The sequence below is a fragment of the Haliaeetus albicilla genome, chromosome 14 (genome assembly GCF_947461875.1).
Source record: "Haliaeetus albicilla chromosome 14, bHalAlb1.1, whole genome shotgun sequence".
NCBI lineage: Eukaryota > Metazoa > Chordata > Aves > Accipitriformes > Accipitridae > Haliaeetus > Haliaeetus albicilla.
Genome location: NC_091496.1, coordinates 8422025 through 8436535, shown reverse-complemented (window position 1 = coordinate 8436535; position 14511 = coordinate 8422025). Strand labels below are relative to the sequence as shown.

At 43.0% G+C, this 14511-nt stretch overlaps 2 protein-coding genes across 4 annotated transcripts in view; both read right to left on the bottom strand.

The window, feature by feature from the left end:
• Positions 1–78: 78 nt before the first annotated feature.
• On the bottom strand, positions 79–11389 carry SUV39H2 (SUV39H2 histone lysine methyltransferase). 3 transcript variants are annotated; one of them, XM_069801666.1, is made up of 8 exons: positions 11292–11389; positions 9926–10071; positions 8262–8933; positions 6330–6476; positions 4608–4737; positions 3132–3247; positions 2402–2441; positions 79–1101 (listed from the first exon to the last, which is right to left on the bottom strand). In XM_069801666.1, exons 1-6 carry the CDS (start codon positions 11308–11310, stop codon positions 3138–3140), a joined length of 1224 nt encoding a protein of 407 aa, XP_069657767.1. In that variant the 5' UTR covers positions 11311–11389; the 3' UTR covers positions 79–1101; positions 2402–2441; positions 3132–3137. The 3 variants fall into 3 exon arrangements, with proteins under 3 accessions (XP_069657767.1, XP_069657766.1, XP_069657765.1); XM_069801665.1 differs by lacking the exon at positions 2402–2441; XM_069801664.1 differs by having other exon boundaries at positions 79–3247.
• A 672-nt stretch (positions 11390–12061) lies between these two features.
• Positions 12062–14511, bottom strand: part of HSPA14 (heat shock protein family A (Hsp70) member 14) — a 14466-nt gene continuing 12016 nt past the window's right edge. Inside the window, 1 exon segment of the mRNA XM_069801662.1 lies at positions 12062–12754. Within this exon segment, the coding sequence (XP_069657763.1) occupies positions 12676–12754 (79 nt within the window). The 3' untranslated portion in view covers positions 12062–12675.

Below are 14511 nucleotides of genomic sequence, written 5' to 3'. Positions count from 1 at the left end.
AAATTCTACTGCTCCAGCTCCAGTTAATTTTGACAAGCTAAGATTTTTTCTTTTGTTAAGAATGACAACAACAACAGAAAAACTAAATTTAATTTATTTTATCAAAAACTATAGGAAGATAGGAATACTGGAGATCACACATTATGAAAAGAAAATATTCCTGAGCTTACAAACTGCATATTCTAATGTACACAGTCCTAAAACATACATTAGAAATAACCAAAAGATTGACTTAACTTTCAGATTAAATAAATAGACAATAGCTTTTCTTACAGGTGATCGTGCAGCTTTAGTTTTGCTACAAAAAAAAAAAAAAAAAATTAAACCCAACAAAAAAGAACAGCTAGAGGGTAGATCACAGGTTACCAGTCTCTTAAGAAGTGCATATACACAACTGAACTGGTGGCCATGATGATGCTAACAGACCACAAGGCAAAACAAAGGCAGAAGCTAGGCTGGTTTAGCCTCCTTAAGAAACTGAAAATAGCTTTTTCTCTTTTTCCCATTTGGCAATTTTCCCCCAAACTCATAAAAACAGCAAAACGAGTTTTAGAAGTGACACAGTGTCCCATTAAGCTAATTCACTGACTGCAATCCAAATGCACTGTGAATATGTAAATTTAAAATACTGTTCAAGGCTCTAAATTGGAAACTGGATACATGGGTTTACTTCAAATAAATACAAAATACTGTTACCTCTCAGAACATAAATTAACGGTCCTTTATTTATCACACAAGAGGTAACACACATATCCTTAAAGAACAGCAGTGTTATTGCAGTGCTGGTGGTAACATAAACTGCCTTGGGAAAAAGGCAGACACTGAACTCAAGTACAACGACTAAGACTTTTATCTTTTAAAATGCATTTACTTGCGATGTTTAAATCAAACTGGGCATGGACATAGATAGACAAAGAGTATGGAACCAGCCCTGTGTCATCTTGCACAGGAGAGGCCAGAGAAACCGATTTGGTAAGGAATCCATTTCTTGCCACAGCCACTCTCGCCATCCTGTACCGACAGGGAAGGCTGCAGACTGCAGTGGATTAAGGAGATGGAGACTGCAGATTCCATCCACGTGGAATGTGTCGCTGAATTGGGCTACATGCAAGAGAAAGCACTAATGACTCCAAATGATGTAAGATCATCTAGAGTTTGCTAACGTTAAAGCTCCACATTTTACTTCAAAACTGTATATATATATAAAAAAAATTATTAGAGATGTGGCATGATAAAAATTGACTAGATTCAGCATTTATCCAAGAGTGTGGATACAGGTGAGCCAGGTAATGTTAAATACTTCAAAATCTAAGCAAACTTTCTCCTATTCATTAAACAATACAAAGTATCTATTTCAACAGCTATGTCTTTGTATTGTAGATTACAAAACTTAACACAGCACTTTCAGTGGCCCACACTCTTCACCCCAACTGTGAAACTGATTTTGGCTAGTAGCATATAAAATTTCACTTTCTGCCAAAGAGCCAGATCTTCAGTGCAAATGCAACTGTGCTTCTTAATGAACAAACAACCTGTATTATCCTTTGAAACACTCTTCTTGGAGTGCTAGCTATCAACATGAAATTTAAGGCATTTTCTAACAAATTAAGTAAACAGTTATATGCTGGGTACTTGACTTCATTCACCTGAGCCAACAGCTGTGCACCTTATAAAGGTAACTAGCTGACCTATGATACATAGCTAGCATCCATTGATGAAGCATCCATTTATGGAGCAACATTATTCTGCCTGACCCTGTCAACATTTACATGATTTGTAAGCAATATGCAAGTTTTACAAGCTTTTAATCCACGAGAATAAAGCACTTAGATCATCCCTGGAGCACGGACCTCAGCTGTAACTCCACTCATAACCTACCTCAACTGCTCTTCAGTGTTTCTGAAGCCAAGCAAAACTTAGCATACATTATGAATAGATCGAGACAACTTTAAGATCATCAGGAAAAAAAAAAAAAAGACGACTCAAGCAGCTGAAGAACAATACATTTCTCAGCCTTTACATTCAAGAACATCTTACAAATGTCTACAGCAAATGGGTAAACTCACCCCTAGTCTAACTTCACTGAAGTTAACATTTTTGCAACAAGAAAAAACAGGCCTAGTATCTTAAAAGTCTGTCACTAGATAAAAAAAGTCACAGTATGTAACAACTTAATCAAAAACAGTTGTGAATACAAATCAATTCCCAAGGTATTTTTGCACCTAACAGATAACTGAGCGTATCTCCATAATGCATCAGCTTTGTTAGACAATGGGCTGCTCTCCCTATTCTTTTGTTATCTATTTCCAAACTGTAGCCAGTAATTTGTTTCAGCAATGACTGCCAAATTTCTGCAATGAGAACAAACAGCGTATGTTACTACCAATAATCCGGTATTTACAAATTCTCTGTAGAACTGCAGACCTCCTGTAGCATCCTAACTAAAAATCAGAACATAACAATTGAAAACACTTCTATATGTAAAACTTCTAAATAATGTAACATCAGCTAAAAACGTTCCGAGACCTTGATCTTACATCTGGAATCTGCTAAAACCAATTACTTTACTTGCGTGGAGTTCAATGGACATTTTACAACTTGCGTTCCTGTGAACCTTCATTTAGACACCGTCTGATGGTTGTCCTTAATCCTTCACCCTGGTGCCATAAATGTTATTGCTAATCTCACAAAGCTTTATACAACAAAAAGCAAAAGAACTGTCAGCTATGACTTAGGATTCAAATTAAATGCCTCCAGACTTTTCAAGGTACAGAAGATACTCAACATCACTTCATCCCACTGAAATCAGCTCCTAAAAGGCATATGGCTGTAAGCTCACACTCAAATATTCAAATCAAGGTACATTTTAAAGAGTTTTCTTAGCATACATTTCACTGCTTCCTAAATAACAGTTCTAGAAAAATCAATTTTTAGTCCCCGTTATCAGTCCTGTATTTGCCTGAAACACCACATCTCTTTCTTTGGCCAATGCCATTTCAATTACAAATGTAATGCCTTGTTTTCACAGTACTTATTTACATTAGATGCAAGAATACTTGAATATATGTGTGAAAGAAGAGTCTTCTTAAAACACATTTAAAAGAGAACAAAATATTTGTGACTTTGGATACCCAAACTCAGTTGAGATAACCTCTGCAACACACAGCTCCACATTTACAGACAGTTCTGATCCTCTTTCTGGATGGGCTAAGACCATCAGCAGAGTCTGAAGTCAGATCTATTGAACCTGTGACACAGATAAAAACAAATAAGGGAAGTTTTAAAAGACAGACTGAAACTGTGCTAGGTATTCAAATGGCTTCAAAAAGCCTTCTACCACCCCAGTTCTTGAAAGAATTGCATGTGAAGCTATACTCAAGTTCTACTGACACCCACATTGCAACTACTTGCACAACACCTAGCATACATATCAGAACCCAAAGCTCAACAAACTCAAGCCTTGTACCCTCAGGTCTGTATCCATACTGATCAGCTGAGAATCCAGCCTGCCTTGTATGTCAGTGTCACAGACACCACAAGGAATAAAGAGGAGTTTTAAGGATTCAAGAAAGATCAACTTGTCAGAGAGCTTCTACAAGAATGAGGTACAGCTCTGGAGTATAGAGATGCTTCTCTGAAAACAAAATAGCAGGGCAAAAAACACACTGCTGTTGTGAATAAATGGTTTGCATGCAAAGTTTGACACACACAACACCCCTGCCAGCAAACCTCAAGAATTTTTTATTCTATGGGAAAAAAAGGAAGTCACAGACTGATTTGGGTTGGAAGGGATCTTTAAAGACCATCTCGTCCAACTCCCCGCAATAGGCAGGGATGTCTTTCACTAGATCAGGTTGCTCAAAGCCCTGTCCAACCTGACCTTGAACACTGAATGGAAAATCAATTATCAAAGAATCATCAAACAGCCCAAGTGGGAAGGGACCTCAAAGGATCATCTAGTACAACCTTTTGCGGCAAAGGGAGCCTAGATGAGATTATCTAGCACCCTGTCCAATTGCACCTTGAAAACCTCCAGTGATAGGAACTCCATCACATTCCTGGAGAGGTTGTTCCAGTGACTGATGGTTCTCATGGTAAAAAACTTTGGACCATCCTTCTTCCATCCTAAACATCTGTACCACAGGACCTACACCCACAACTGAGGCCTACGACACCAGAATCCAAAGACAAACCTGTGGTGCCTTAGACCACTCAGCTGTTACAACTGTCTTTTATGACTAGCAGATTACTTAAAAAGTAGTTTACCTGAAATGCCATATAAATGCCTTTGAATAAAGGTAAGATTTGTAAATTCTTTTGAGCATTCTTGTGACAAGTCTTCAAAGTAATTTGCCTTGCCAGATGTTCCAACCACAACCCCTTGCTGTGAGCTAGGAGCACTGAAGGAGGTGATGCACTAGAGGCGCACGCAAAAGCTTCTGGGTGCGCTCTGACTGCACAATGAGCTTTCAATGAGCGACATCTGTTCTAGAATCCAGAGCTGTGTCTGGGAGATGCAGTGCCTGAAACGCTAACATCAGTCAGGCTGCAACAGAATCCACCCGTGCCCCAAACCTCCTGCAAGAGCAGTGTTAAAATCTGCAGACCTTTCATCTGATAGTCAAAGGTTAGCTCTTCTCCAGCCTTGATGGTTCGTGTAGAAAACAGTGCTATTCGAGGAAGACGCAAGTCGAGGTTATCAATAAACACATTGAAGACTTGAAGATTTGGATCACACTGTAAGGCAAAAATTAACATAGTTTCTGTTAGAAAAGTGCAAAGTAAGTTTCACTGAAGTGTTTAAGTAAACCTAGGTCACAGGAAAGGAAGAACTGATTCTTCTCTCAATGAAAGAAGTCTGAAATTGATTTCAGAAGATAACTCAACAAATTACATTCTTGAAATAAGAGTTAAAGGAGAACATTCATAGCTTGGAGTTGAATCCTTTCAAGAAGGCAACCTTTGCACAGTACATAGATTACACTAATATGCAACAGCCTATTAAAAAAAAAAAAGGTACCTTCAAAAGGTAAACTACAAAAAAGATGACAAACAAAGCAATTAAAGCTACATTCTGAGATTAGTATTTACCTACAAAACCCACAAAAAGAATTAAAGTTGAAAGAAAACAAAAAACAACCTAGCATTTCAAGCCACATACACTCACTACTTTGTATTTGAGTTTAAGCATTGCCTCCAGGCCAGAAATACTATTTTCATACTATGAATAAATTTCTATTTTCAATCGCTAACCTGCCCGGCTTCTGAATTACCTGCTGTAGGCTGGGTGGCAGGAGTAGCGTCAAGGACACTAAGCAGGAACTAGAAACCACTTTATCATTTTTTTCTGAATTAAGTGTCAGAAGTCAGTAGTCACTGAGGCAGTTTGTTAAACTCTGCATGCTTTTTTGCTCTTTAACAGTAAAATATATCCCATGTTAAAGAAGCAGAAGTGAAGTTAGACATTTAACTTTAAAAAGAAAAGTGAGAATACTTCACTCCCATTTCTGAAAGTGAAGGGCAATTGGCTGTATCTAAAACTCTTCTTCATCCTTCTCCCTGGCAAGCCCACATGAAATACAAATGCCATCAGCTCAGAAGTCTGAAGACATGAATTTACTGTATTTGTAGAACAGACTACACACCTCACAAACATTACATCCATAAGAAATTATAATTTTTAGTTCATGAATCCTTACAAATGCACTTCAGCCTTCTTGCTTTAGGTACTCAGTTGAACAGGAAATAAAACACTACAAAAATTTTCTGCTTAAAATTTACTTTTGGGTTCTCTGGCAAGTATAGATTTAGGAGGGAAAAAGGTATCTACAGGGGAGAAATGTCAAAGAAAGCACAGGAATTTTCATTTTTTTCTTCTACCAATCTTTGAGGGTTGAAATTCGGCATAACCCTTCATCCTGCCCTGCTACAAAATAACACATCAATTCCTATAGTCTTTGACTCTTCACTAATTTTATTAAGTACTTCTCATGTGTTCTGTCTTTTAGTTACTTGGAAAAAACCACACCCAAACGAACCCTATTTTGGTTGGCTAGAACCAGCAGACTCACTGACAACCCCAGTCCTACCAGATGCCCACTTCAGGCAGCATCTCATTCCCAGGTTTTTGTAGGTAGTCCTACTCTGAGTAAGGCTAAGTACTCCATTCTATTTATTATGTCATTTAACTGACTGGACTGTGCTGGCATGAAACAAACTACTCCAGAAAAACTGTGATTATGGTAAGAAAATGTTTACAGCAGGAGAAGATATTTCCGGCACAATTAGGATAATTCTCCAAATTCTTAGCGTACAAAACAAGGTCTTACGCTGTGATTCACAAAGTGGGATACATTTCCATATCGAGCTGCATCTACTGTAAATTCATCTGAATCATAGTCCAAATCAAACAAGTATGTATTTCCCTGGTTGTCATAGAGCTGGCCTCGTCTCTCTGCTTCCTCACTTGTAATCACCTAAAAAAAGAGAAAAAAGAAACCTGCATCATATTATTAACTGGTACTAAATTAAAACAAAAATCAGAATCAAGTTAGGGAAAAAAGCTTTACTTCATAAAAAATACCACATTCGCTTTTTGATGTTGCAATAGCATTCCATCTCTAATGAATAAAGAATACATACATACAGCTAAACTAATTAGTGAGTGACTGAGGCTTCTCTGGATGTAATTTGTCTACAGCTGATGCACAGCACTACCTTGTTTCAGGGAAAAAAAAAATCAGCACCTTCTATTAAGAATTTTGCTGATGACAGATACAATCAACAGTTTCTACTTGAAGTTTCTATACACAGATTTTTTTCATTAGACCCAGAAAGCCTTGTTTACTTCCCGTAAAATAAAGTTTCAACTTTCTCCTTTTGCACAAAGATCAACAGGTATCAGTCTTTACAACCCAGTCACATTTAGAGTCCAGTATTCATCTCCTCCCTCCCTAGAAGCATCTCTTCCTGCCTGCTATTTTTGACTGTAATGAAAGATCCTATTCATGACAACTTCGACAGACAAATCACTTCACAAAGCTGAATCTATGCAATTAGGCTAGCAAAAGGTAGAAATCCAGAAACTCCACCACAGGAAGAGAAGAACTACAGTCAACTTTGACAGAAGCAACAGCTTAAGCAACTTCATCTGCAGCCTGTTATGTTAAATGTATTCTCTTGTGCAGACCCAGCAAAGAAATCCTGGCAGCAAGACAGGTATGAAATGTGGTGGTACTGGACAAAAACCCCTCTAAAAATCTCTCTGATGGATCAGATTTGGGAACTTGTTCAGTAGTAAGGGAATAAGCAGATTCAGGTGAAAGGGTAAATACACACTCTTTCCTTTAAGCAACAAAATTACATAACGGTCTTTCTGCATTAACCCCTCAACAGAGATATTCTGAATGACTGACCTCTTGTGGGTTCACAAGAAAGGTATAAACATAGGAAGTCAGAATATTTGGGGCAGGAAGCATGGAGGAAATACAATTAAGACCACAAGCATTTGTACCAAGGGACAGAAGAAATTATTCTGAGTCAACTTAGTAGCAAGGCAGATTTGCAGCAGAAATACAACAGACTGGCTCAGAGAGGCTGCCAGGAGCTACTGACATAACAAGCCCTGAAACAGAGCGGGGGTTGAACCAGATGAACACAGGGCAACGCAAAATCTCAAGAGTAACTCAAGGTCTGCATTTTATAACATGTAAGTTCTGTTTGAAATAGCATGAAATTGAGTAAACAGATAATGTCCATACTACAAATCTTATTCTTGTTGTTAATCAAAAGTAATAAGTATGTTCAGAAATACTACCTTAAAAGTTCAGACAAAACAGAAAAGGGACTGACAGACTGGGTGAGGAGTTTGGCAACAAGCGTGCCTGGAGAACAACAAAAACTACAATAATAACGATGACCAGGGAAGAATGAAGAATATGACTGCCATGAAAGAAAAGAAGGACCTGCCTTTAGAAATACTGTTAGGGCATGTATCTAAAATAATTCTTAAGTGACACATGGGACAAGTATTCTCTTTATACTCAACCTTTTACAATTGTTCTGGAATGGAGGAACGTTCTGGACAATATAATTTCGCTGTCACCTTGAATGTCTACTTACTGTATTTCTCTACTCAAAAGTAGACTTATCCATTATATAGTAGAAGTCAGGAACTGTTAAAACTGAGAGAAAGTTCATCAAGATTTCCTCCAACATTTCCTTTACTGTAAATAATTCACCTATATGAGATAAATACATACCTCTCCGACATATTCCATCACAAAACTGTTGGTTTTAATTGTCTGGAGGGTTTTCACTCCCCAACCACGGCCATTGTTAGTTCTGAAGATGCAAAGAGAATACGGTGTACCTTTCTGTACTATCCTATTAGGGCAGTCAGGCCCACACCTACAAAATGAATTGCATTCATAGATGGGCAAGCCGGGCTGGATTTTCAACTTCTTTTGTTTATTGTAAGCCAAAATAAATCCAGCCTCCTTTGGACAGCACTTCTCAGCAGGGCAGTCAGTGCATTCACAGCCAGTCGTTATTCCGTTTATTACATTTATTCCCGGAGCAGGTTTATACTCATTAATGTAGTAGAAGTCTAAAGGAGGGCCTTCGAGATCCACAGTGTTTTCTACCAGAATCATTGCTTTATGATTCTTTTTCCTGTTGAGTTCTTCTTTCCATCTCTGCAGAGCTATTCTTTGCTTAGCCTTCTTTACAATGTAATCTGCAACTGCAGGTTTCAAAGCTTTAACATGGTTTCTCACTTTCAGTGCTTTGCCTTCTCTCACCCGAGACAAGTATTCATTCTTGTCACTAAGAAAGTTTTGAAGAAGCAATGGGCATTTCAGATTTTTCTGAGGTTCCCAAGTATTTGAAGATTCTGGCCATCCTTTCCATTTCACAAGATAGTATTCTGTGCCCTTGAAATACAGAAACAGATACAGATTTAGCCATATTTCATTTTTCTGAAATCCAGCATCCCAGAGTACACATACAAACACAAGAGCTCTGGAGTTAAGAAACGGCATACAGCGCAGAAGGTCTTGATGTCCCCATAACAATTAGAACTGGGGAGAAAGAGAAAAAAAACAAGTTTTCTGTTTGCAAGTTAACTTCCAGCACAATTTTGGATACTTTACATATCATGTCTAGGGGCAAAGAAATAAACAGCTGGGATGAACTCTGATTGCTAACGGTACACCTGGAGGAGGCTAGTTTGTTACGGCAGTTACGTAAGTTATGCTAACTAGTTGCATGACTCGTATGCACAAGCAGAAGGTAGTCATATCGCATACAGAACAAAAAAATAATGCTAAACTTAGTGAACAAAAATCTCTAAAACCCACTATTTGTCATATCAACCATCCTCCCAAAAGAGCAATCCATTCAAAACACGTAATATTGTATTTATAATCAAGAAGCATACATTTTGTACTTATTTTAAAAAGGCCAAATGACTGTAACAAGGCCAAATCCTGAGACTGAATTTCACTGGCACGATCAAGCCGAGGAATCCAGTTGCAGCACATGGCCCTAACTCTTCATCAAACAGACTACAACAGTCAAGAGAGAAATATAGACTGTTACCTGCAAATAAAGGAGAAGCATCATAACACATACCACGCTAAAACCTAAACGCATCAGCTTTTGCTTAACTTCTAGATACGCAAAGGCGAAACATTTCATATTCTAATATCTCTGTAATTTCAGAAAAAGACCTTCCTTCAAAATACTGAAAGCAGTTGTTATACCGCTTTCTGTTTACAGTTCAAAGTTTAGAAGATATTTCATTCGATGTCAGCAAGAGCTTTGTCCTCACAGCCTGCTGCTTTATATTATGAGCAAAACTACCTTTGGCTCACTTCCAAATTTCAGCTGAAAGAGTGATCAAATTGGTCTGTGTTTCTCTTACCTCTTCTACCTTGTAGTCACACAAATATTCCACCTCATAACTCTTTAGATTCCTGTTGGTGATTCCAATGGATTTACATCTGAGATTTTCCTTCCTACATAATTCTTGGAGGGTCTCAAGTGAAGCTAGACATGGCACATACCAAGCTACAATAAGAAAATTGGTAAAGAATCCTATTTAATGTCTCGGCTAAATTGAAATCATTACGCCTTATCCCAGAGTCCCCACATTATCAATTGTGATAGCAGTCCACGAGCCTCTTGTACCGCTACAGAGTCTCACAGAGTCAAACTCAACCCTTCTCTAATGGGTAAAGCGAAACACGTCGATGATTCCCTCCCTGCGCCTTTATTCTGCAGAGTACGCACGTTTATAGAGAACAACCAATATTCTGGAGGGCAGAGACTTCCACGGGTGAAGGCTGCACTAAGAGCCGAGTAATTTTCCTACCATTACAGCATCCCACAACCGAACTACGGCGACAAGGAAACCTCCCTTCTTTAATAAGACCGCCAAGTATCTGTAGTTAGTCAAGTGGAATCGAGCACTTGCGATGCAACCATGGTGACTGGACGAGGAAAGAAAGATCCACCGCGCTCTTCCAGAAGGATCGCGGGTCCCTTGTCAGCCGGGCGGGTTTAAAGGGACGCGACGCTCCGCGGAGCGGCACGGCGAGAGTGCCGGCTGCCCGGACCGAGCCGGGCAAACGCCGCCGGGGTGGGACGACGAACTTCGGAGCCGGGGCCGCGCGTCGGCGGGGCGGCCAGGGCCCTGCCCCGCGTCCCGCTCCCCTCGGCGCCGGCCGGGGCACCCACCGCCGGCCGCCCCTGCCTCAGCGCCCGCCGGCAGCGCCCAGGGACACCCCCCACCCCCCACCCCGCTCCCCGCTGCCCGGCCGGGAAGGGGCCGCCCCGGGAGGAGTTCACCTCCGGGGCGCACCGCCGCGACACGGGGAAGGCGGGGACGGGAGGGCGGCCGCCGTTCCCGCGGCCGCTCCGGGGCCCTCAGCGCCTCTTCCTACCCGCTCCCCGCCACCTCCATATTCACCTCAGGCGCCTCACCGCCACCCCGCCCCCCCCCACACACCTCCAGCCTCAGGCAGAGCCCCCACCTCCCCCCCAAAAGGCAGCGGGCAGGCTCCCCAGCCCTCCCCCGCCGGGCCCCGCTGCGGCCGGGTGGCTGAGAGCGGAGCGGCGGCAGCCGGCTGAGGGGGACCGGCAGCGGCTCCCCCACCGCCCAGACCGAACGGGAGGCCTCCCTCCCTCCCTCCCGGCCCACCCACCGCAAGGAGAAGAGAGGGAAAGCCCGAGCGAGGCGCCCCGTCCCCGGTCCCCGTCCCCATCCCGAGCCGCCGCCGCTACCTCACCTCCTCGCCAGCCCTCCATCTTGGGACGGGGCGTGTGTGTGGGGGGGGGGGGGCGGGGGGGGTGTCCCGCGCTCGGGGCCGCAGGCGCCAGGCGCGGGTCGAGGCTCGCGCGGCTCCGCCCCCCCTCCGGAAGGGGGCGGGGTGGCGGGGGGGGGCGGGGAAGAGCGCGGCGCCGGCGCGCACGCGACGGGCTGTGGCGGCAACGGCGGGAGCGGCCGCGGGCGGAGCGGCCCGTCCCGGCCTCTCCTCGGCTGTATTTCTAAGGGCTGCGGGACAAATCCGCCCCGGCAGAACCCGGCTTCGGGCTCTCCGGGACCGCGGAGAAGCTCTCAGGCAGGGACTGGTGAACTCCTGTTTTCCGGAGGTGAAAGACCCCGGGATACGGGCGGCAGAACCTCGTCCAGGCTGACAGAGCCAGGCTGTGCGGTACCTATTGCTTTTCTGAGGTAGGAAGAATGTAGAAATACACATCCTGCAAAACACTAGACAGTTCGGGAAGCCTGTAGTAAGACAGGTAATCGAACACAGGTCTCCTCAAATACAGACGGGCATCCCTCGCTCCTAATTTCTGAGTGTGAGGCTCTGCTCTGTCACTCTGAATATTTTACAAGATAACATCAGGCCCAGACCCTCAAATCCCATAACTACGCTTGCTTGCGCCATCATCTTCCCACTACTCCCCTACCTAGAACAAAAGCTGCCAGCTTACATCCAAACACACGATGACATACAGGTTAGAACAGTGCCACACAGAACAGAGGATGCCAGCATCTGCGTAAAAAACGTATTTTATTAATAACACATAAATAAGCACATATAACCCTTACACACGCTTTTCAGACAACACCACAAAACCATCTTACAGTAACTCCAGGAAAAAAAAAAAATCCCATTCAAAAGGCCAGCACCAAGGGGCATCACCTCCACAGCTTCAGGCAACATCAAGGCCACACAGGATTACAGTACAGTTCGGTACAGTTATCAGAGAGTGGATTTTCAGCAGTCTAGCTCTCACTGGTTCAATGCTATGCTGTTGAAGCCACAGATACACTGGTTGAATGGGTAGACAACCTGATTAGTCTGAGGAAAAAAAAAAAATCTTTAGATATGTAATATGCTTGTTGCTGAACCACAGGCACAGGGATTTGCCTTTTGCATTTTCTAAATCAGGTGCTGCAATTCAATGCTCTGCTGTCTGCGTGTCTTGATTAACATTTTGCACCACATTTTCCACTCCAAACAGACTTGGTGGCAAATTAATGTTTTTCTTCAGTTTATTACAGTCCTCTAAGAATCATTAAAGGCATCTCAGAGAGAGGCACCACTTTGGCAGAAAACCAACAAGAGACAAAACTCAACTTAGAAAAACGTCTTTCAAAAGTGACTATGATGCCACTTCAACAGTGATGATTTCACACTTTCCGGTATCTTGATCTGTGCAGGTAACATGCAAGGACCCATCCCTAGGTAAAAGAGAAAGGGATGTTTAGGACTATCTCAACACAACACTTAGTATGTTACTGCATGTTCCAGAGAGGATAAAACAATAGTCTTCATGCAAATGAAAGGAAGAAAGGTTAGCATCAAAATATCCAGGGAAGAACATGCTTCAACATAGATGAAACTGATTAATGAAATTAAGTTCAGTTTATTGAGTATTTAGATATGCACTTCTTGCCCTCCATTAGAACATGTGTCTTCTCTACATATGTTGGAACAGATTCAGGAACATGTTTAAATACTGTAACTACGTTTATTTAGTAGAGGTTTGTAAATAGAATATGCAGTAATATTATTCAAAATATTCATCTTGAGAACTCTGAGTAACAGCAACCAACAGATAAGCACATCTTCTCAAAGCATGAGAACTCGACTTTTAAAAAGTAGCAGTCTTTAAATACCAAGGATCTCCTTCAACAAGGAAAACTTAATTTTCAAAATCCAAGAATTACAGACAATCCTGACTCCTACTTCATCTAGGCATACAACACGTAATATTTAGGTAGAAATAGATGTGTTCTAGTGGACTTGCCCTATCTTTTTCACCTCAATATTACTAAAAAAAACCTTTAAAATAATGCAGGTTTTCTGCACTACACAGTTGCATATATAACCCCCAAGATGTTTTTCTTATGAATGCTATGTGCAAATCTCTGTATGACTAACAAGGTATATCAGGTAAAGTCTATTAATAGAGCATTAATACACTTGACAGTTTGTATCACGTTTGCGTGCAAGGTTTTGTAGCAGGGTAAGTGGGGCTACAGGGGTGGTTTCTGTGAGAAGCTGCTAGAAGCTTCCCCCATGTCCAACAGAGCCAATGCCAGTCGGCTGCAAGACAGACCCACTGCTGGCCAAGGCCGAGCTCATCAGCGACTGTGGTAGTGCCTCTGGGAGAACAGATTTAAGGGAAAAAAACCTGCTGCAGAAGACTAACCAAGGAGCAGAGTGAGAATATGCAAGAGAAACAACCCTGCAGACCCCAAGGTCAGTGAAGAAGGAGGAGGAGGAGGAGAGGAGTGAGAATGTAAGAGAAACAACTCTGCAGACCCCAAGGTCAGTGAAGGAGGGGAGGAGGAGGAGAAGAGTGATAACACATGAGAGCAACAGCCCTGCAGACCCCCAGGTCAGTGAGGAGGGGGAGGAGGCGCTCCAGGCACTGGAGCAGAGATTCCCCTGCAGCCTGTGGGGAAGACCATGGTGAGGCAGGCTGTCCCCCTGCAGCCCAGGGAGGTCCGCAGGGGAGCAGATCTCCACCTGCAGCCCGGGAACAGAGGACCCCACGCCAGAGCAGGGGGATGCCCGAAGGAGGCTGTGACCCCGTGGGAAGCCTGCGCTGGAGCAGGCTCCTGGCAGGACCTGTGGCCCCGTGGAGAGAGGAGCCCACACTGGAGCAGGTTTGCTGGCAGGACTTGTGACCCCATGGAAGGGACCCACACTGGAGCAGTCTGTGCCTGAAGGACTGCAGCCCGGGGAAGGGACCCACACTGGAGCAGGGGAAGAGTGAGCAGTCCTGCCCCTGAGGCGGAAGGAGCAGCAGAGACAACGCGTGATGAACTGGCCCCAACCCCCATTCCCCATCCCCCTGTGCCACTGTGGGGGGAGGAGGTAGAGAAAATTGGGAGTGGAATTAGGGCACGGAAGAAGGAAGGGGTGGGGGGAGGTGTTTTAAGATTTGGGTTTATTTCTCACTACCCTACTCTGGTTTGATTAGCAATAA

Excerpts from the sequence above, each read along its gene's own strand:
- SUV39H2 (XM_069801664.1), bottom strand. Across the intron at positions 4,738-6,329 it reads CCCACTTTGTGAATCACAGC|TGTGATCCAAATCTTCAAGT; the intron begins GTAAGACCTTGT and ends TTTGCCTTACAG. Across the intron at positions 3,248-4,607 it reads CTTTGACTATCAGATGAAAG|GTTCAATAGATCTGACTTCA; the intron begins GTCTGCAGATTT and ends TCTGTGTCACAG.